Raw genomic sequence first — 23077 nt, 5'->3', positions numbered from 1 at the left:
GCCAGCCGCGGCAGCCATTGGAGAGTGAACCAACGGCAAAAGGAAGACCTGTCTGTCTGTCTGTCTCTCTCACTGTCCACTCTGCCTGTCAAAAAAAAAAAAAAAAAGGTGGAGCAGCAGCCAGGACTTGAACCATCACCCAAAAGGGATACCGGCTTTACCTGCTACGACACAATGCCAGCCCCACAAATAACTACATTTGTAAATGTCAGTAGCAAAGTCTTTCTTAATGAGATGAATGGGCTGCAAAAATAATAATAATAATAATAATAAATTTATTACCTAAAAATCAAACTGACAACTTTTACTGATTATCTTTTAGAAAACATCATAAGAAAATTAACTGGCAATATAAAAAATTTTTAAGCTAACTGGATACAGCTAAATAGTGTCAGCAGCAAGTGTTCTTTCACAATCATTTTCAGGTTAACTTTTTCCCAAATCTTTTCATATAACTATACAGACAACTTTAAAACCAGTTTATGGTAGAGTTCTTGAGTTTATAAATAAAGACTCTTTGTGCTTTTAAATTTTATTCCCAGAGAATGAGTATTACTGTTGGGATTAATGGAGTTTCTTACCTTGACAAACATGACCACACATTTGCCTAGAATTTTACTAACAGGAACTTTATTGTAATAGTCACTCTTAAAAACTTCTTTTTCTAGAAATTTTCGTGTAGCCAGGTGGAATGTTTCATTTGGCCGGTAAAACCAACAGCCATATAACCATTTTTCACCTCAAAGAGAGAGAAAAAGAAACATCATTAACAGAAACCACATATTACACATAATTACAAAATTAGTAAATATTCCATCAAGCTATTTCGCTTTGGTGTAAACCCAGCATTGTGCTTTTTTATTTTTTTAAGATTTATTTATTTATTCTGAAAGAGTTAGAGAGAGACGAAGGAGAGAGGGGAGGAAAGAGAGAGAGAGAAGGAGATTTTATATTTGCTGATTCATTCTCCAGATGGCTGCAATTGCCACAGCTCAGCCAGGTCGAATCCAGGCGCTTCACCCAGGTCTCCCACATGGATGGCAGAGGCTCAAGCACTTGGGCCATCTGCTGCTTTCCCCCGGCCATTAGCAGGGAGCTAGATTGGAAGTGGAGCAGCTGACACACAAATCAGAGAACATATGGAATGCCAGAATGCTGGTGTTGCAGGAGGGGCTTTACCCACTAGTCCATGATGCTGGTCTCTAGAATTGTGCTTTTAAGAACAGTTTCTTAATATAATTTTAGAACAATTTCTTAATTAAAAAAATGAAGGATAATGAGGCCTTAATAATGTTTTTTCTCTTCCTCTCAAATTAAAAGATATGGATAGTGTGAGGAAGTTGGAGACCTGTTTTCCTCTGGTCTGAAGGACTTACTTAGATCAAGTGAAGGAATGAAAAAATATTTTACATCATGGGCAGTTGAAAGAACTGGACTGCCTGGATCACATTTTCACCTCTTTTTGGCTTCTTTAACTCATTCTCCATGTTTCAACTTAAAAGCAACTGTTTTAGGAAGCCTTTTCAAAAACAAATTCTTTTATCTTTACTTATTTATTTTATTTTAGTTTTTAAAGATTTACTTATTTGAAAGGCAGAGGCAAGAGAGGCAGAGGCAGAGAGAAGTCGTCCATCTGATGGTTCACTCCCCAGTTGGCTGCAATGGCCAGAGCTGGATAGATCTGAAGCCAGGAGCTTCTTCTAGGTCTTCCATGTGGGTGCAGGGGCCCAAACACTTGGGTCATCTTTTACTGCTTTTCCAGGCCATAGCAGAGAGCTGGATTGAAAGTGGAGCAGCCAGGTCTGGAACCAGAGCACAAATGGGATGCTGGTGCTTCAGGTGATGGCTTTAACCACTAGGCCACAGCACCAGCCTCAAGATTCATTTATTTGAAAAGTGAGAGTTATAGAGAGAAGAGAAAAGATTGAGAGAGAGAGAGAGAGTTATTTTCCATCTGCTGGTTCATTCCAAAATGGCTGCAGCAGCTAGGGTTGGGCTGAGCCAAAGCTAGGAGCCATAGCTTCTTTTTGGTCTCCCATGTGGGTGTGGAGGCCCAGGTACTTGGGTCAGGTTCTGCTGCTCTCCCAGGTGCATTACAGGGAGCTAGATTGCAAGTGGAGCAGCCGGTACTTGAACTGGCACATATATGGTATGCCTGTATCACAGGGGGTGGCTCTACCTACTAAACAACAATGCTGGTCCCAACAAAAACAAATTGTAAGCTTAGGCACTGGCTCTCTATAATAATTTTTTACGTTATCTTCTCCATTGGTTGGTTTTGCCAGGGGAAAAACATCAATCTCTACCTTCCTAAACAGAATTTGCTCAAAGTATATTCTTAATATTAATTAAATGTGTTGGGCCAGCACCATGGCTCACTTGGTTAATCCTCCACCTACAGCGCCGGCATCCCATACGGGTGCTGGGTTCTAGTCCCGGATGCTCCTCTTCCAGTCCCGCTCTCTGCTGTGGCCCAGGAAGGCAGTGGAGGATGGCCCAAGTGTTTGGGCCCCTGTACCCGCATGGGAGACCAGGAGGAAGCACTGGCTCCTGGCTTCGGATCAGCACAGTGTGCCAGCTGTAGCGGCCATTTGGGGGGTGAACCAATGGAAGGGAGACCTTTCTCTCTGTCTCTCTCACTGTCTAACTCTGTCAAATAAATAAAAAATTTTAAAAATGACTTTTCTCTCCCTCTCACTGTCTAACTCTGTAAAATAAATAATTAAAAAAATACTAATTAAATGTGGTGCTGGTGCTATGGTGTGGTAGGTCAAGGCTCTGCCTACAGCACCAGTTTTCCATGTGGGTACTGGTTCAAGTCCTGCCTTCTGATACAGCTCCCTGCCATTGGCCTGGGAAAGCAGTGGAAGTAGCCCAAGTGCTTGGGCCCCTATACCCACACAGGAGACCCAGAGGAAGTTCCTGGCTCCTGGCTTCTGATCAGTCCAGCTCCACTGTGGCCATTTAGGGAGTGAACCAGTGGATGGAAAACCCCTCTCTATCTGCTTCTCCCTCTCTCTGTCTCCCAAATAAATAAGTAAATCTTTAAAAAATAAATTAAATGAATGAATTTCAATTAAACTTTAAGAAGTTGTATTTCGGGGCTGGCACTGTGGTGCAGCAGGTTAAGCCGCAGTCTGCAGTGCTGGCATTCCAAATGGATACTGGTTCAAGTTCCTGATGCTCCCCTTCCAACCCAGCTCCCTGCTGATGTGCCTGGGAAGGAAGCGGAACATGGCCCACGTGCTAGGGCCCCTGCCCACATGCGGGACATCCAGAAGAAGCTCCTGGCTTGAGTTTCAGCCTGGCCCAGCCCTGGGCATTGTGGCCATTTGGGGAATGAACCAGTGGAAGGAAGATCTCTCTCTCTCCTTTTCTCTCTATAATTCTTTAAAGTAAAAAAAAAAAAAAAAAAAGTTGTATTTCCTTTGACTCAATTGTGACACTGCCTCCCAGTACTAAAATCCTGTATTTTTCATATGGTAGGTGCTTATTTCTATTCACTAATACAACAAAACAACTATTATTGGAAGGCATAGGATTTCTGAGTTAAAATCTTCCTTAAGGACCAAGGAAGAATAAAATTTCACCAATTTGTACTTTGATTTCAAACAAACCTACCTGCTGAATCTTCCCACAGTCTCTCAATACAGACTATGTGTGGCTGTAGGTTGGTTTCTGCAGGTTCCACATAGACGTAATCTCCAACGTGATACATGCTGTTCTTAAAGCTGCAGTCCTGGCTGTAGGTGCGATGTAGGCCTGAGAGGCCTGCAGCACCCGAGGAATCCTCACTCTTTTCAGCTTCTTAGGTTAAAAAAAAAGAAGAAGAAAAAGAAAAACATACTCATTAAAGGGATGCTGGAATCGGATGCAGGATTCCAACAACACATGCTAATATATTTAAGCCTTCTGTGACATTCTAAAGCAGGAGTCAGGAAAAACAGTATGATTTTCATATTCCCAACAGACTCTACCCAAAATTACTTTTTGGAATTCTAATCAATTCCTATGATCCTAAAAACATAACAAAATATATATCTAGAACAAAAATAATCATATGCCAAGAGTCATTCTGGAAGATACAAACATAAAGAAGAATATGTTACTTACAAATTCATATAATCCTAGAAAAAAATCTAACAAATTTCCTCTCCATCTTAATGCTTCTGCATCTTTTCTCCTAACGGTTATTACATGTATATGACATATCAAATAGAATCTCAGAACAGAGGAAATATGGAATAGGCAAATTATAGGATATACTGTGTATATGTCTAGATATACACTTTATATCAGAAATATTTCCCTTGAGATGAAGTGTTTTTCAGCAAGATTTTTCTTTTTATCAAAATAAGACATTTTGATGGTTCCAATATAAGCTATCATTTCCAAATACCACAGGCTTAAAAATAAAACAAAATTTTTTAGAGATTTATTTATTTGAAAGAGTTACACAGAGAGAGAAAGAGAGGCAGAGAGAGAGAGAGGTCTTCTATTTGCTAGTTCATCCCCAACTTGCTGCAAAGGCTGGAGCTGCACTGATCCAAAGCCAGGAGCCACGAACTTCTTCCGGATCTCCCACGTGGGTGCAGGGGCCCAAGGACTTGGGCCATCTTCTACTGCTTTCCCAGGCCACAGCAGAGAGCTGGATGGGAAGTGGAGCAGCTGAGACTTGAACCGGCACCCATATGGGATGCTGGCATTGCCGGCGGCTATACCCACTAACCCACAGCGCATGCTCCCCAAAAAATTTTTTTAAAACATTTGTTTGAAAGGCAGAGCACAGGGATAGGGGAGACAGAAAAGAGAGATCTTCCATCTGCTGGTTCATTTCCAAATGTGTACAGCAACCAGGGCTGGGCCAAAATGAAGCCAAGAGCCCAGAATTCCAGCTGCGTCTTCTATATGGGGGGCAGGGATCCAAGTCCTTGAGCCATCATCTGCCGTCTCCCAGAATCACGTTATAAGGAAGCTGGATTAGAAGAATATCCTGGGACTTGAGCCAGCATTCAAATATGGGATGCAGGTGTACTAAGTGGCAGCTTACTTTGCTTTGCCACAACGTCGTTGCCCTTTAAAAACTTATTTTAAAATAATTTATTTGAAAGAGAGAGCATGCTCCTATATGCTGGTTCACTTCCCAAATGCCTGCTACAGTCTGGAAGCCAAGGATGCAATTCAGGTCTCCCATGTGGGTAGCAGGAACCGAACCACCTGAGCCACCAGCACTGCCTTCTAGGGTCTGCATCAGCAGGAAGGAGTCAGGCACTAGCGGTGGCTATCAAATCAAGGCACTCTGAAAGGAGATGTGGACATTTTAAACTAATAGGCTAAATGCCCACCCTACCACAGGTTTGACTTGTTTGTTTATTAGGATAAAGATTTGTCTACTTCTTTGCTTTCTTAGGACAATTTCCCTTAAATGGAACAGCCAGGAATAAAATTTATAAGTTTTAAAAAATGCATATTCCAAACTGATCTCCAAAAAGCTGTACCAATTTAAGTCCCTCGCTGTCTGGCTACCAGGTTCTCCATACTCTAACGCTGACAGTGTACTTTTAAAAAATATTTTATCAGCCTCTGAAAAGTGTTATCTAGTAGTTGAGTAATTGAGTCAATCACCGGGACATAGAAGACCCTCAAAGTTCTCAAGAATTTTATATCAGCAGAAACAGCTCAATTGAAAGAGTATGAAACAAAAGAAGGCAGTCCATTCTCCAAATTCTAGATAGCAAACAGGCTGACAACACGACTGAATTTGCAAGTGTGCTACCTTTCACGAAAAGAGATCAATCAGCGGGCACAGTGTTGAGCTATAGAGGATTGCTCTCAGGCCCAGGAAACCCAAGCCAGTTGATGTCAAACTGCTTGCAACCAGTACATTTCCTTCCACCTTTCCCTTTCTGAAAAGGAATATCTGTAACTGCTATCCTATGCATGTTTCATCACTGTATTAAAATAATAAAGAACTATTTTTTCTTCATTTTTATAGGTTCATAGATCCAGAGAAACTGTGTCCCAGGATGGATTATATCTCAGAGTCTCATCCATATACTTAATTTAAATGACTTGCGTGCTAAGATTCAGGACCATGAGATTTTGGTACCTGTTACAGGAGTGCTGCTATAACAAACACCTAAAAAATATGGAAGTGATTTTGGAATTGGGTATTGATCAAAGACTGGAAAAAATTTGAGAAGCATGATATAAAAGCTTAAATTACCACAGATTATTAGTAAAAAATGGACATTGAATACTTAGCAACTGAAAGCTCAGAAGGAAATGAGGAAGGTACTATTAGAAAGTAGAGGAAAAGCAATCCTTGTTACATAGTGGCAAGACAGTTAGTGGAACTGCATTCTGGCCTGATCTTTTAGTTGTATTTTTCTTTGTTTCCTGTTTGTTGCTGTTCCACTTCATGGGGGGATTTCTTCCATTTTATAGTCTGAATTTTTCTCTGACTAAAAAGCATGATGAGATGTTTCCATTGTGCCATTATATATATTTTAAATGGAAATAACTGATTTTAGAAATCTATTTTTATTTGAAAGGCAGATAGAGATTTTTTTTTTTTTTTTTTTTTGACAGGCAGAGTGGACAGTGAGAGAGACAGAGAGAAAGGTCTTCCTTTGCTGTTGGTTCACCTTTCAATGGCCGCCGCGGCCAGCGCACCGCGCTGATCTGAAGCCAGGAGCCAGGTGCTTCTCCTGGTCTCCCATGGGGTGCAGGGCTCAAGCACTTGGGCCATCCTCCACTGCACTCCCGGGCCACAGCAGAGAGCTGGCCTGGAAGAGGGGCAACAGGGACAGAATCCGGCACCGCGACCGGGACTAGAACCCGGTGTGCCGGCGCCACTAGGTGGAGGATTAGCCTAGTGTGCCGCGGCGCCAGCCAGAGATCTTTAATCTCTGGTTAACCTCACTCTCCAAATGGCCCCAATAACTGGGACAGGGAGAGGCAAAAGCCAGGAGCCAGAACTCAGTACAGGACTCCCAAATATGTGGCAGGGATCCAAGTACTTGAGCCATCACTTGCTGCTTCCCAGGGTGTGTATTAGGAGGAAGCTGAAAATCAAGACAGAGCTGCCACTTGAATCTCAGCACTTTGATACAGCATACAAAAGCTTCAACCACCGTGCCACACACCAGCTCCCTGCTACCATATTTTTAAAACAGCTTTACTGAAATATAATTCACACGCTAAACAATTTACCTAAAGTATAAATTCAATGTTTTATGTGACATTATCAGTTTTTAAAAATTATTGTAGAACATTAAAAAAAATCCGTCATTTTGCTTTTTTCTTTCTAAAAAATTATTTATTTATCTGAAAGGCAGAGTTAGAGACAGAGGGAAAGAAGAATCCTCTATCTACTGCTTCACTTCTTAAACGGCCACAAAGTCAGGAGCCAGCAACATCATTCAGGCCTCCCACAAGGGTGCAGGGGCCCAGTGACCTGGTCTATCCTCCACTGCTCTCTCAGGCCTATTAGCAGGGAGGTGGACTGCAAGTGGAGCAGCCAAGACTTGAACTAGCATCCATGAGGGATGCCGGCACAAGAGGTGCTGGCTTTACCCATACCACAGTGCTGGCCAAACAATTTTTATTTCTAAGAAATTCTTTTGTTCTGTGAACATTCAATTTTCTTTAGCCTCTTATTTTTGTTTATGCATGCAGCAACTTGTCATCTCTCCAAGGACCTGTTTTTTTTAGAAAATCATTCACTTTAGGAACTTTCCTTAAATACTGGGTCTTATTTAAATAAACACCTGCTCTTAAGAATGAACTGTTAAAAAAGCTGATTAGAAGTTCTCTGTGTTGACACCGGCGCTGTGGTATAGTGGGTAAAGCAGATGTCTCCACTGCCAGCATCCCATATGGGCACCAGTTCAAGTCCCAGCTGCTGCACTTCTGATCCAGCTCTCTGTTATGGCCTAGGAAAACAATAGAAGATGGCCCAAGTCCTGGGGGCCCTGCACCCCTGTGGGAGACCTGGAAGAGGCTCCTGGCTCCTGACTTCAGAATGGCCCAGCTCTGGGCTTTTGTGGCAAATTGGGGAGTGAACCAGCGGACAGATTTCTCTCTCTTTGCCTTTCATTCTCTACCTCTGACTTTCAAATAAATAAAAAAAATCTTTAAAAACACACAAAAAGGGAAGATCTCTGTGCATGTACAGAACTAGTTGACTGACAGGTTTCACTAAGACCCCCAGATGTTATTATTTTTAGTTTTTCCTCACTGATTTATCTATTTCTCAAGAGAAAATCTTCTGCCTCTGAACTACAGTATGGCTGCCAGCATTCCAGGAGCTCAAAAGTAAGGAGGGCCAAAAGGTCTCAGTATTTGGTATAAATCATTTCAATTGGGGCTGGTGCTGTGGTGCAGCAGGCCAAGCCTCCACTGTGGCTCTGGCATCCCATATGGGTGCCACTTCATATCCTGGCTGTCCCACTTCCGATCCAGCTCTCTGCTAATGGCTTGGGAAAGCAGTGGAGGATGGCCCAAGTGCTTGGGCCCCTACCCCCATGTGGGAAACCTGGAAGAAGCTCCTGGCTCCTGGCTCCAGATCAGCCTACCTGCAGTCGTTGCAGCCATTTGGGGAGCAAAATTGTGGATGGAAGACTTTTTTTTTTATTAATATCCCACTTTCTTTTAAAAATTCATTTTATTTATTTGAAAGACAGAGTTACAGAGAGAGACAGAGAGGTCTTCCATCCACTGATTCACTCCCCAGATGGCTGCAAGAGCTAAAGTTCAGCTGATCCGGAACCAGGAGCATCTGGCTCCTGGCTCAGGATTGGCCTAACTCTGGCTTTTGTGGCCACTTGGGGAGTGAACCAAAGGAAGGAAGACCTTTCTCTCTCTCTCTCTCTGTCCATAACTCTCTCAAATAAATAAATCAATTTTAAAAAACCATAGATTTATTTCTAAACTCAATCAAGTGACTGAAAGCAATATATTGAGATAGTTATGACTGAAATCAAACTTTTTTCCTATGTATGTGCTGAACCAAAATATGTGATTCAACTCTGTCTAGCCCAGAGTATGTAAGAATAAAGCCTTGAGATTGGATGATATGGCAGAAACTCGTAAATTAACTGACTGTTCCTGAAACACTAGGATACTGTGTCACCAGTAACTTTCAATCTTCTTTAATCAGATGACCAAATTGATAAAGATAAAAATATTTTAATTTCATCATGTTGTGAAATAGTCAACACCCTAAATTCTCATTCTTTTTTTTTTTTTTTTTTTTTTTTTTGACAGGCAGAGTGGACAGTGAGAGAGAGAGACAGAGAGAAAGGTCTTCCTTTTGCCGTTGGTTCACCCTCCAATGGCCGCCGCACCGCGCTGATCCGATGGCAGGAGCCAGGAGCCAGGTGCTTTTCCTGGTCTCCCATGGGGTGCAGGGCCCAAGCACCTGGGCCATCCTCCACTGCACTCCCTGGCCACAGCAGAGGGCTGGCCTGGAAGAGGGGCAACCGGGACAGAATCCGGTGCCCCGACCGGGACTAGAACCCGGTGTGCCGGCGCCGCAAGGCGGAGGATTAGCCTAGTGAGCCGCGGCGCCGACCCCTAAATTCTCATTCTAACAGGATTTTTTTCTCAACTAACTGTGAGATTAACTAGAACAGAGCATAATACTGCTTCATATTTAATAAAAAGAAAGGGAACCAACCTCTTTTTTCTTCTTCTCTCTTTAGTTTATCTTCTTCCATTTCTTTTGGTAATTTTTCCTTTTTTTCTTTCTCTACATCATTATGTAAATGTTTTGTGGTATAGCTGAGTGCTGGTGAAAGCAGGATCTCTCCATTTTTGCAGAGCTCATCACGAATTTTAATAAAAAACTGCTGAAGTTCTACGGCATCCTCATATATTTCAGAATCTGTCCTATAACAGCATAAAGAGTATCTATTGACACGCAAACTGTTTCTTTTAATTAAATACACCAGTTATATGATCAATTCTGTCAGATACTTCTTAATATTTGCATAGTTCTAAGAAGTGTATCTTGGTGAGGTCAGGACAGAATTTAAGATGTCATTTTTATCACAGGGAGCCCCGTGCCCACTAGTTTCCTTTTCCTCAAGGCTCATCCTTGTACAGTTCTTGTAGGAGGAAAGTATTTTCCCTGAGAAATACATGGCACACGCATCAACTAATTCTAACAAAAGAAGGTGGCTGCCAGAATCAAGGGCAGTACCAAAGTTCCAGATCCTGATCAAACCTTACTTGTATCTTGTCTTTGGTTAATTTTTATTTCTCTTAATTGTGGAATAATGCATTATGTAAGATTTAAGCTACATCCACACTCTTCTTTTTGGTCAACATCATGGTTGCCTAGCCTGGTAAGACTGAATAGATGAATCTAAACCACCAATCAACCTATAATAGTTACAGGCCTCGGAGTTCTAGTTCATTTTGGTTTTCCACAAATAATGGTAATTCTGGGAAACTGTCAGAGGCAACATACTGAAAGAGGGGAGAAAAACTGTGTCACATTCAGGACATTTATAAAATTAGGAGACTGGGCAAAATAAATTTTAAAATTTAGATTGGAAGACATTTTTATCTCTAATCTACTCTGGACTGAGGAAAGCTTAAATGTAATCCTATTAACTAAGAATACTAGTGCCTAAAAAATTATTCAGAAAGCTAACCACAAATACCTTATGAACAGCTATGAAACATTCCTCTTTAGACAATGTGACAGGCGAAGCAAACCCAGCCAGCCACCTGACACATCTCACTGGCACATCCAACTTCAGCAAACTTTCTAGAATGCTTCTCCCCATCAGCAAATGTAAACTAGCAAAAAATTTCAGAACACTGCCAATAAGCTAAGTATTTCTGGAAAAGTTTTAAACATCTTCTGTGGTTGCAGATATGGTAATACTTACAGGAAAGCACTAAAAACAAAATTAGAGAAGAAACTCTTGAAGACACTATTTTGATGCTTGGTTTCTGAACAGATATGTCTGAAGCCTATTCTCTTGAAATTAAAACTCATTTTATAATAGCTTACAATTTTAAGTGAAAATAGTTTTGGTAAATCCATGTTATACTAAAAGGTCAAATTCAGAATTCCAACATGTCACACTGCTTAGAAATGAAAGTTTGTACAAAAGGCACTAACACAACTGATGTACTCCTTTTGTTTTATTCAATATTATTCTTTGTTTTTTTTTTTTTAAAGATTTATTTACTTATCTGAAAGTCAGAGTTAAACAAAGAGAGGGGAGAGAGGGGAGAGAGGGGAGAGAGGGGAGAGAGGGAAGAGAGGGGAGAGGGGGGAGAGGGGGGAGAGGGGGGAGAGAGGGGAGAGAGGGGAGAGAGGGGGGAGAGAGTGGAGAGGGTGGAGAGGGGGGAGAGAGGGGAGAGAGGGGGGAGAGAGAGAGAGAGAGAGAGAGAGAGGTCTTCCATCCACTGGTTCACTCCCCAGTTGGCTGTAACGGCCGGAGCTGCACCGATCCGAAGCCAGGAGCCAGGAGCCTCCTCCGGGTCTCCCACATGGATGCAGGGGCCCAAGGACTTGGGCCATCCTCCACTGCTTTCCCAGGCCACAGCAGAGAGCTGGATCGAAGTAAAGCAGGCAGGTCTCAAACCGGCGCCCATATGGGATGCCGGCACTTCAGGGCAGGGCATTAACCCGCTGCGCCACAGCACTGGCCCCTATTCAATATTATTCTAAATACTATGAATCATTTATCAATCTAAATGACTAGCTGCTCACTGAATATGCAAGAACAAAAACACCAGATGGAAAGAGAACTAACTCTAATTCCCTTCAGTTGGTAGGTCATTGTTTTATATATGGCAGACACTCAGCAAAAGGAAGTAACCATTGTAACAGGATACTCTTGATGCTGTCCTTGTCCTTATCTTTTCTATTTATTTAAGATTTAAAGGCAGAGTTATGGAGGGAGAGAGGAAGGGAGACAGAGAGAGAGATCTTCCATCCGCTGGTTCACTCCCCAAATGACTGCAATGGCTGGGGCTGGTTTAGGAGCCAAGAACTCCATTCGGGTCTCCCATGTAGGCAGCGAGGGCCCAAGTACCCGAGCCATCTTCTGCAGCCTTGACAGGCACATTAGCAGGGAGCTCAGTTGGAAGTGGAGCAGCTGGAACTCAAACCAGTGCTTTTATGTGATACTGGTGTGCAGCAGGTGGTTAACCTGCTATGCCACAATGCTGGTACCATTGTCCCTGTATTTCTGTAACTCCTTAACTGCAAGGGAGCCAGAACACCTAATCCCGGGATACTATCGGATTAGTAAGTAAGCCAGTGGTTACCTGGCCTGCAGTACTGTGCTGTTAATGAATATTGGTGATGGACAAATCACTGTTACCTGAGATAACATCTCTGTTTTGTCTCACTGTTTGGTTCCTGTCTATTGCAGAGCACGAAGGCCTAGCTGATGCTGGATAGCACTGGTGGACAGGGGTACATGGTGATGAAGCATGAACACTCTTACAAGATCAACATGGAAATTGCTGCATGTGGACATCACTAAATTCATGAAGTTACTATTTCTCAGACTCCTATCTTCATTACCGGTAATATAATATTCACAGGACTGATTATCATTCACTAAACTGATACAGTAAAATCAATTATTTTTTTCTTTTTAACATGTTGATTCTTTGTTGTTGTTTTTTTTTTTTTTTCCAAAGATTTATTTATTTATCTGAAAGGTAGAGTGACAAACAGAGAGGAGATACAGACAGAGGGAGTGAGAAATTTTCCATCTGCTATGGAAAGAAGCCAGTCCTCCTTTGTGAATAAAGATAGTGTACTTTATAAGAATCAATGTTAGGGATCAGTGCTGTGGCTCAGCAGGGAAAGTTGACACCTGCAATGCTGGCATCCCATAAGGGAGTCCGTACAGTCCGGGCTGTTCCACTTCCCATCTAGCTCCCTGCTAATGTGCCTGGGAAAGCAGAAGATGGCCCAAGTCCTTGGCCCCTGTATCCACATGGGTGACCCAGAAGCAGCTCCTGGCTCCTGGCTTAAGCCTGGCCCAGCCCTGGCCACTGCAGCCACTTGGGGAGTCAATCAATAAATTAAAGACCTCTCTGTCTCTACCTCCCTGACTTTCAAAGAAATAAAACAAATCAAAAGCTCCAGGAAAGCTGGGTTTGTCTGTTTTGCCCGTTGCTGTATCCTATGCATCTAGAATATGCTCATCAACTGATAGTCATGCAACAAAAATTTGTTGATAAATTAATAATTCTTCCAAATTTTGACAGCAAGATTTGCTTTCTATTTTGCTCTTTATTTCTATTCCTAGTGTCAAATACAGACCATTTCTTAAATGTTAAACTCAAAGGTCTTTCCGGTCTGACCTCAACTCTACTACTGTTTCTTGAACCTACCATATTAATTTATGAGCCCCAAGCCTCGCCTCATACCTCTCATCTTATTTGAAGACTTCTCATTCTCAGACTCTTCCCTGATGTCGCAAATCTTTTTAGAATAACCCATAGAGTTCCTCATGCCATTATCTACTAAATATCACATTGGGACATGCTCTTATGTTGGGGGAATTCTTCCCTAAGTATAGGACCTGTGCCATCTATCACAGAGCTCAAGGCTTATTTTCTATGGCAGTGCTCCCCTGACAGGCATCCCGGTAACTGGCTCAGCAACAGCTCTCTGTAGTGGGGTATGAGACAAGGCACACCACTTAGGAGTTATGTGACTTTGGGCAACTTCTCTGCCTATGCCTCCAATTCTTCCCTTGTAAACTGAAAAGATGGTCACTTACCTAGGCTGACTGTTTTTAAGAGTTAGCTATTATCTGTAACAGGGGTGGGAATCCTATTTTTCCACTAAGGGCCATCTGGATATTTGTAACATCAATCTTAGGCCATATAAAACTGTCAACTTAAGAATTAGCGCGCTATACATTTATTCAGTTTCAAATGCTGCCTGCAGTTGCTCTGGCAGGACCGGATGTTCCCTACTCCTGATCCACATGAAGTGCTAAGCTTGACATTTTACAAAGAACAGCAATAGCAAACATTATTTTTTTTTTTCAAGATACAGGGCAAATGTTGGCTTCACAGATTCCTCAAGTGGAATTTTACTGCTTAAAAGTCTAGCTGTTAGCATGAGAGACTGTTGGCTGCAGGAAGGCAGGGTTTTTATCTTTAACTTTTATAATCTTCCAAGTGCCCTTATAAGGACAGGAAGATACACTTTTTTTTTTTTTTTAAAGATTTTTATTTATTTATTTGAGAGGTAGAGTTACAGACAGTGAGAGGGAGAGACAGAGAGAAAGGTCTTCCTTCCATTGGTTCACTCCTCAAATGGCCTCAACGGCCAGAGCTGCGCTGATCCGAAGCCAGGAGCCAGGTGCAGGTCTCCCATGTGGGAGCAGGGGCCCAAGCACTTGGGCCATCTTCTATTGCTTTCCCAGGCCACAGCAGAGAGCTGGACTGGAAGAGGAGCAACCAGGACTAGAACCGGCGCCCATATGGGATGCTAGCACTGCAGGAGGGGGATTAACCTCCTGTGCCACAGCACTGGCCCCAGAAGATACAATGTTATTGCTGAATTGAGTTTATCAGTTGAGTACACTATTAATATATGGCAAAAAATACCAAAATTAGAAGAAAACTGAAATTTGAGGTAAAATGAAACTTGATTGCTTCTTTTAGAACATTTACTATCTGCCACAGGCTCTAAAAGTAAGAAATAAGAACAGAAAGAAAGAAAAAGAAGTCCTGGGGTTGGCATTGTGGCACAGCAGGTTAAGCTGCTTCCTGCAACAATGGCATCCCACAAGAGTGCTAGTTAGAGTCTGGGTGCTCCACTTCTCATCAAGCTCTCAGTTAAATTGCTTGGAGAGGCAGCAGAAGACAGCCGAAATACTTGGGTCCCCACCAACCATGTGGGAAACACGGATGGTATTTCAGGTTCCTGGCTTCAGCATGGTCCATCTCTGGCTGTTGCAGCCATTTGGGGAATGAAAAAGCAGATGGAAACTCTCTGTCTCTCCCTTTCTCTACAACTCTGCCTTTCAGATAAATAAAAAATAATAAGTAAATCGGATGCCCTTATATAGGTACTTGAAATGGTGATTTAAAAATTTATCATCAGGGGCCAGCACTGTGGCATAGCAGTTAAAGCCACCACCTGCAGTGCTGGCATCCCATATGGGTGCTGGTTCAAGTCCCAGCTGCTCCTCTTCTGATCCAGTTCTCCACTAGGGCCTGGGAAAGCAGCAGAAGATGGCTTAAGTGCTTGGACCCCTACACCCGTGTGGGAGATCTGGAAGAAGTTCCTGGCTTTTGGCTTTGGGTCGGCCTAGCTCTGGCTGTTGTGGCCAGTTGGGGAGTGAACCAGCAGATGGAAGACTTTTCTGTCTCTCCCTTTCTCTGTCTTTAACTCCACCTCTCAAGTAAGTAAATCAGCTAAAAAAAAAAAAAAAAAAAAAGATATTCCTCTGTCTCTGCCTATAACTCTGCCTTTCAAATAAATAAATAAATCTTTAAAAAAATTATCAGTCTAACTTCACATCAATAACTTATGGCTATTTATTCAAAGAATTCTTGGGCCAGTGCCACGGCTCACTAGGCTAATCCTCCGCCTGCTGCGCCGGCACCTCGGGTTCTAGTCCCGGTTGCTCCTCTTCCAGTCCAGCTCTCTGCTGTAGCCTGGGAAGGCAGTGGAGGATGGCCCAGGTGCTTGGGCCCTGTACCTGCTTGGGAGACCAGAAGGAAGCACTTGGCTCCTTGCTTTAGATCGGCGCAGTGCACCAGCTGCAGAGGCCATTTGGGGGGTAAACCAACGGAAGGAAGAACTTTCTCTCTGTCTCTCTCTCTCTCTCACTGTCTAACTCTGCCTGTCAAAAAAAAAAAAAAAAAAAAAAAAAAAAAAATTCTTGGATTGATGTCCAACCATAAAAGTCCTGTTACTATTTCTTTTTTCTTTTTGACAGGCAGAGTTAGACTGTGAGAGAGAGACAGACAGAGAGAAAGGTCTTCCTTTTTCAGTTGGTTCACACCCCCCCCCCCCCAAGTGGCCGCTATGGCCGGCGCGCTGTGCCGATCTAAAGCCAGGAGCCAGGTGCTTCCTCCTGGTCTCCCATGCATGTGCAGGGCCCAAGCACTTGGGCCATCCTCCACTGCACTCCTGGGCCACAGCAGAGAGCTGCACTGGAAGAGGAGCAACTTGGACAGAACCGGCGCCCCAACTGGGACTAGAACCCGGTGTGCCAGCGCCGCAGGCGGAGGATTAGCCAAGTGAGCCATGGCGCTGGCTCTGTCACTATTTCAAATTCTAATTTTAAATTATGAGTATTTATCCTTAAAAAAAGTCCTATAAAAGGGCTGTATTTTAAGTTTACACTTTACAAAAGAGATTTTCACTTGTTTTCCTCCTTCCCATGGGCCCTAACTTGTATGATTACAAAGTGTTGGGACCAGCATTGTGGTGCAGTGGGTTAAAGCCCTGGCCTGAAGCGCCGACACCCCATATGGACGCCAGTTCAAGTCCCGGCTGCTCCTCTTCCGATCCAGCTCTCTGTTATGGTTTGGGAAAGCAGTAAAAGATGGCCCAAGTCCTTGGGCCCGGGCACCCACGTGGGAGACCTAGAAGAAGCTCCTGGCTTTGGATCAGCACAGCTCTGGCCACTGTGGCCATCTGGGGAGTGGATCAGAGGATGAAAGACCTCTCTCTCTCTGCCTCATTGTAACTTTTTCCAAAAAAAAAAAAAAAAAAAAAAAAGAAGCGTGCCCTCAAGGCTGGTGCTGGGGTATAGCGGGTGAGTCCACCACCTGCAGTGCTAGCATCCCATATGGGCACTGGTTCGAGTCACGGCTGCTCCACTTCCAATGTAGCTCTCTGCTATGGCCTGGGAAAGCAGTAGAAGATGGCCCAATTGCTTGGTCCCCTGCACCCATGTGGGAGATTCGGAAGCAGCTCCTGGCTTTGGATTGGTGCAGCTCTGGTCATTGCAGCCAACTGGGGAGAGAACCAGTGGATGGAAGCCCTCTCTCTCTCTGCCTCTCTGTGTAACTCTCTCTCTCTCCAAAAGTCTGACTTTGAAATAAATAAATAAATCTTAAAAACAAAAAAAAAAAAAAACAAAAAACAGAAAGAAGTGTGCCCTCTCTTCTCCATGGAATATCTCACTCTTGAAGTTCAGCCTAATTAAGTCAGAATAATATGGTAACAACTATAATCACACACATAAGCTGAATCAAAGCAATTTCCACTCAACTGCCTGGCACTAAACATCACATCCTCAAAAAGAAATGGCTTTAAAAACATACCGATTCATCCTTCTTGCCCTTTCCAATACTTCAAACATATGCTCTTGAAATAAATCGAGCCGCCGATAGCGATTATTTTCAACATTTTTCCTAATAATGTCAAAAGTAAGAGGAGGTTTGTTAGGAAAGCTGGGATCTACTGCAGGAATTTCTGCTAGGGAATCACTATAGCATCTTCCCTCATCGTCCTGATGGCTCATGACTGACACGAAAAGATTGTGGATAAGCTCTTGAATCAGCAAAGTCACATTTGGGACGTGAGAGTCCTCATCTCCCTCGAGGTCTCTCCGAGTCTCCAGCAAGACTTTGTGTAAGACAAGGGCATCTTTGTAGATCAAAGACTCGGGCTCATTGTATGTACAGGCGTTGTTAAACATCATGACAAAGTCTTCAACCATAGAGTCGATATCTTGGTACTTGTTGGCCATCATGTGACTTCGAATTTTTTCCATGTCCATGGGCTTTTTAATTGTCAGATAGTAGTCAGGCAGCTCAGATCTGGAGGGAAGTCTCAGAAATATGGCACTGAGGCGCCGACCTCTCTTATCAGTATAGTTCTTTACAGCTTCATAAACTTCATTTAGCTTCTGCTGCATTGGAGTCATATATTTTGATTTTTTAGGAGATATGCCACTCTTCCTACCTAAAGAAAGAAAGAAATTTTATGTTAAATGGATTAAATGAAATAAATGAATATAAATTTGTATACAATTGGTAGCATAACCATAAGAAAGGAACAAGTGATTTGCAAAACACAGTAACATATCTTCAGTGAAATACATTACAAAAGATTATTTAACTGTTTTCAGAAATCAAATTTTTGAACGGACAGTTTGTACTGTCACGCTCAGCTAGCTGTGAATAATGTGGGATACAGCAAGTCAGTAGATACGTGGCATACTTATTCCATCATCTCTGAAACCCCACAGAACTGAGATTTCATTGTGGGAGAAGGAGAGACACAGATGTTAAAACCAAGAACATGGATAAAAGCTCCATAGCCTGGAATCGCAATTGAATGTATCAACTGAGCCACGATGCATTTTATCTTTAAATATAAACACATATACATAGACATGCTCAATTTTTTAGGTCTGTCCATTGAAAGTCATAGAAATAATGACCAGCTTAGTAGAAGTATATCTCAGGACCACAGTTTTAAAACGTTAATTTCAAACAATCCTGGCCTTTTAACAGAAACATACAAAGTTTAGGACTCCTTCACAAATGGCTGACTCCAAGTCTGGTGTATCTTGAAACAACACATTGTAAAAAATCTATCAACTATTTTTTACGATGGTCACATTAAAAGAATACAGGAGCCAGCCTGAGACAACATAAGCATCAATAAGGAGAATAACTAAAATGGATTGAAGTCAGCAATAAAGCTAGCTGTTAATAATGATACATATACATGTAAAACAAACTGGCTGGCGCCACAGCTCAATAGGCTAATCCTCTGCCTTGTGGCGCCGGCACACCGGGTTCTAGTCCCGGTCGGGGCGCCAGATTCTGTCCCGGTTGCCCCTCTTCCCGGCCAGCTCTCTGCTGTGGCCCGGGAGTGCAGTGGAGGATGGTCCAAGTGCTTGGGCCCTGCACCCGCATGGGAGACCAGGAGAAGCACCTGGCTCCTGCCTTAGGATCAGCCCAGTGCGCCGGCCACAGCGCCATTGGAGGGTGAACCAACGGTAAAGGAAGACCTTTCTGTCTGTCTGTCTCTCTCACTGTCCACTCTGCCTGTTAAAAAAAAAAAAAGGACCAACAAAAACGTAGTTAAATATTGGAGGATGGGCCGGCAATGTGGTGCAGTGTGGTTAACACCCTGGCCTGAAGCGTTGGCAACCCATATGGGGGCTGGTTTGAGGCCCGGCTGCTCCACTTCCTATCCAGCTCTCTGGTATGGCCTGGGAAAGCAGTAGAAGATGGCCTAAGTCCTTGGGACCCTGCGACCACGTGGGAGAAACTGAAAGAAGCTCCGGATCAGCGCAGCTCTGACTGTTGCGGCCAACTGGTGAGTGAACCAGCAGATGGAAGACCCCTCTCTCTCTCTCTTTCTGCCTCTTCTCTCTCTGTGTAACTCTGACTTGCAAATAAAATAAAATAAATCTTTAAAAACAAATTGGAGGGGGCCAGTGCCGTGGCTCACTTGGCTAATCCTCTGCCTGCGGCACCGGCACCCCAGGTTCTAGTTCCAGTAGGGGCACTGGGTATCAGTCCCAGTTGCTCCTCTTCCAGTCTAGCTCTCTGCTGTGGCCTGGGAGGGCAGCGGAGGATGGCCCAAGTGCTTGGGTCCTTGTACCTGCATGGGAGACTGGGAGGAAGTACCCGGCTCCTGGCTTCAGATTGGCACAGTGTTGGCTGTAGCAGCCATTAGGGGAGTGAACCAACATAAGGAAGACCTTTCTCTCACTGTCTATAACTCTCTCTCTGTCTGTCTCTCTCTCTCACAGTCTAACTCTGCCTGGCAAAAAAAAAAAAAAAAAAAAAAAAAAAAGAGGGTATTAGTAAACCGATATACTATCATAAAAACTGGTTAAAAAAAAGAGAAAAAAATCAGGCTTTTATTCTTCCAAAACAAGACAAACAAAAAACTGTACCACTGCTTAACCAAATAACAAGGAAAAAAATTCTTTATATAGAAATAATCCATGGGACCAGCGCTGTGGTGTAGTGGGTAAAGCTGCCACCTGCAGTGCCAGCATCCCATATAGGTAGAGGTTCGAGGCCCCCTGCTCCACTTCCAATCTAGCTCTCTGCTGTGGCCTGGGAAAGCAATGGAAGATGGCCCAAGTCCTTGGGTCCCTGCACCCACGTGGGAGACCCAGAAGAAGCTCTTGGCTCCTGGCTTTGGATTGGCACAGCTCCAGCCATTGCAGCCATCTGGGGAGTGAACCAGTGGATGGAAGATCTCTCTCTCTCTCTGCAACTCTGTATTTCAAATAAATAAATACATCTTGAGAAAGAAAAAAGAAATAATTCATCTAATACAGAAGCATGGAGTGATAAAATTGAATCATCACCATTTCATGCCCCTACAAGGAGTGAATGAAATAGAAGCATCAGTACTTGTTCACAACAGATGATCATGTACCACCTGCTGGAAGAGCACGGGTTTCCTGTGAAGCTGTTTTTTTTTTTTTTTTTTTTTTTTTTAATTTGACAGATAGAGTTAGACAGTGAGAGAGACAGACAGAAAGGTCATACTTCCGTTGGTTCACCCCCCAAATGGCTGCTACGGCCAGCGCTGCGCTGATCCGAAGCCAGGAGCCAGGTGCTTCCTCCTGGTCTCCCATGCGGGTGCAGGGCCCAGGCACTTGGGCCATTCTCCACTGCTCTCCTGGGCCACAGCAGAGAGCTGGACTGGAAGAGGAGCAACTGGGACTAGAACCCAGCTCCCATATGGGATGCTGGTGCTGCAGGCGGAGGATGAACCAAGTGCACCAGGGCACCGGCCCCGTGAAGCTGGTTTTTGAACAAAAAGGAAGGGACGTGGGAAATCAAACCTCTGGTCTCAACTTGCAATTTATAGGAAATATTAAGGACAGAAGAACATGTTAAACTATAACAAAGAGGCACAATTAGCAAAACCCAGAGTGTGGGAAAGCAAAGTACAAACTCAGTGTCTTCAACAGGTAAACTGTGGGGGTTGGGGGAAGTGAGAGCTGGAGGAGTGTTCACAGACTAAGTTTCAACTAAATGCATTGTATGGACCTTATTTGCATTCTATCTTAATCAGACATCATTCCAAGATGTGTTTCAAAATAAGTAAGAAAATTTCTTATGAGGTAGATCCCCGGCAAGCTGAAACTGAATCTAATGAAGCATTTCAAGTTAATTTCCATTTAAAAGAAACAAGTGGGATAGGGCCCTGTGCTGTGGCATAACATGCTGGGCCTCTGCCTGTGGCACTGGTATCCCATGTGGGTGCCAGTTTGTGTCCTGGCTACTCCTCTTCTGATCCAGCTCTAGGCTATGGCCTGGGAAGGCAGTGGAGGATGGCCCAAGTGCTTGGGCTCCTGCAACCATGGGGGAGACATGGAGGAGTCTCTTGGCTCCTGGCTCTAGATCCACCCTGTTCCAGCTGTAGCAGCCATTTGGGGAATGAACCAGTGGATGAAGACCTTTCTCTCTGTCTCTCCCTCAAATAAATAAACCAATAACTTTAAAAAAAAAAAAAAAAAAGGAAAAGAGAAGAAAGAGAGAGAGAGAGAGAGAGAGATAAATAAAGAAAGGAGGGAGGTAAAGCAAACAGTTAACTGATCCCACAATGTAGTAAAAACGACTAATCCAGAACTTTTAGTACATTAGGACCAGAGTGACCTGCTTTCTATAATGAGTTGGTAACAAGAGGAAAGAGAAGGGAGAAGATTGCTGTAGAGTATAAGTTTAAAGACACAATAATCAAATGTAATATATTGAACTTATTTAGGTCCTGATTTGAAGAAATCAACCATAAAAACACATGTGAGGGGGCCAGCATTGTGGCATAGCGGGTTAAGCCACTGCCTGGGACCCCAACATTCCATATCAGCACCAGCTGGGAGTCCTGGCTGCTTCACTTCCGATTCAGCTACCTGCTAATGCACCTGGGAGAGCATTGGAAGATGGTCCAAATCCCTGGACCCCTGGACCTATTTGGGAGACCAAGAAGCAGCTCCTGACTCCTGACTTCAGCCTGGCTCAGATCTGGCCATTGCAGCCACTCGAGGAGTGAACTAGCGGATGGAAGATCTCTTGCTCTTCAACTCTGCCTTTGAAATAAATGAATAAATTATTTATTTCTAGCACTGAACCCCATAAATAAATCTTAAAAAAAATACATGTGAGATAACCAGCAAAACTTGAAAATTTGTGAGGTAATACATGAAAACCGAGGAACTGCTAATCTCATTAGGTACAGTAATGACTTCATGTTTATTTAAGAAAATGTCAAACCAAATGATGTAGAAAGAAAATGACATAATTGGATCTACTTTTAAAATAATTTAGAAAAGAAAGGAGAAAAGGGGATACAGAAAATAAGTATTGCATGATCTTGATAAATGTTGAAAAGGCAACTACAGGGGTTCATTGTACTTTTAAAAAAATATTACTTATTTATTTATTTATTTGAGAAGCAGAGTTACAGACAAAAAGCAGGAGAGACAGAGAAAGGTCTTCCCTGCACTGGTTTACTCCCCAAATAGCCAAAAGCCAGAGCAGGGCAAATATGAAGGCAGGAGCCAGGAGCTTTCTTTGGGTCTCCCATGTAGGTACAGTGGCCCAAGTAGTGGGCCCCATCCTCCACTGTTTTCCCAGACCACAAGCAGACAGCTGGATGGGAAAAGGAGTAGCTGGGCAACAAACCAGTGCCCATCTGGGATGCTGGCGCCACAGGTGGAGGCTCAGCCTACTATGCCACAGCGCTGGACCCAGGTATTATTTTTGAAATTTTTCACTAAAAAAAGAGAGAAATAAAAGGAAATTAACATTCTGCATTAAAGTCACCTTGCCCTGAACTTTAAAAGACGTATGTGTACATTTATTTACATATATAAATATCTGTTAAACTGTCTGTTGCTAACTAGTCTCCTTACTCAACTTACAGAATTAATTCTAGTTTTAAAAAGCATTATATCCAGGGCCAGACTGTGCCATTGTGGACTAAGCCTCTGCCTGTGAAGCCAGACACATGGGTGCCAGTTCAAGTCCTGGCTGTTCCTCTTCCAATCTGGCTTTTTGCTATGGCCTGGGAAAGCACCAAAAGATGGCCCAAGTGCTCTGGCCGTTGCTCTGGGGAGTGAACCAGTGG

General features: G+C 43.3%; 1 protein-coding gene across 49 annotated transcripts in view; it reads right to left on the bottom strand.

The window, feature by feature from the left end:
- The window catches only part of PBRM1 (polybromo 1), a 134873-nt gene that overhangs the window by 34659 nt on the left and 77137 nt on the right, over positions 1–23077 (bottom strand). For 40 of the 49 annotated variants that reach the window (XM_008260786.4, XM_002713243.5, XM_051851573.2 and 37 more), the window contains 4 exons: positions 17287–17929; positions 9683–9894; positions 3622–3807; positions 582–739 (listed from right to left, as the gene is read on the bottom strand). In XM_008260786.4, the coding sequence (XP_008259008.1) occupies positions 582–739; positions 3622–3807; positions 9683–9894; positions 17287–17929 (1199 nt within the window). The remainder of the gene's footprint in view (positions 1–581; positions 740–3621; positions 3808–9682; positions 9895–17286; positions 17930–23077) is intronic. The other 9 variants (XM_051851571.2, XM_051851574.2, XM_051851544.2 and 6 more) reach the window with 1 other exon arrangement.

The sequence above is a fragment of the Oryctolagus cuniculus genome, chromosome 10, assembly GCF_964237555.1.
Source record: "Oryctolagus cuniculus chromosome 10, mOryCun1.1, whole genome shotgun sequence".
Classification (NCBI taxonomy): domain Eukaryota; kingdom Metazoa; phylum Chordata; class Mammalia; order Lagomorpha; family Leporidae; genus Oryctolagus; species Oryctolagus cuniculus.
This window is presented reverse-complemented; position numbering and strand designations above follow the sequence as displayed.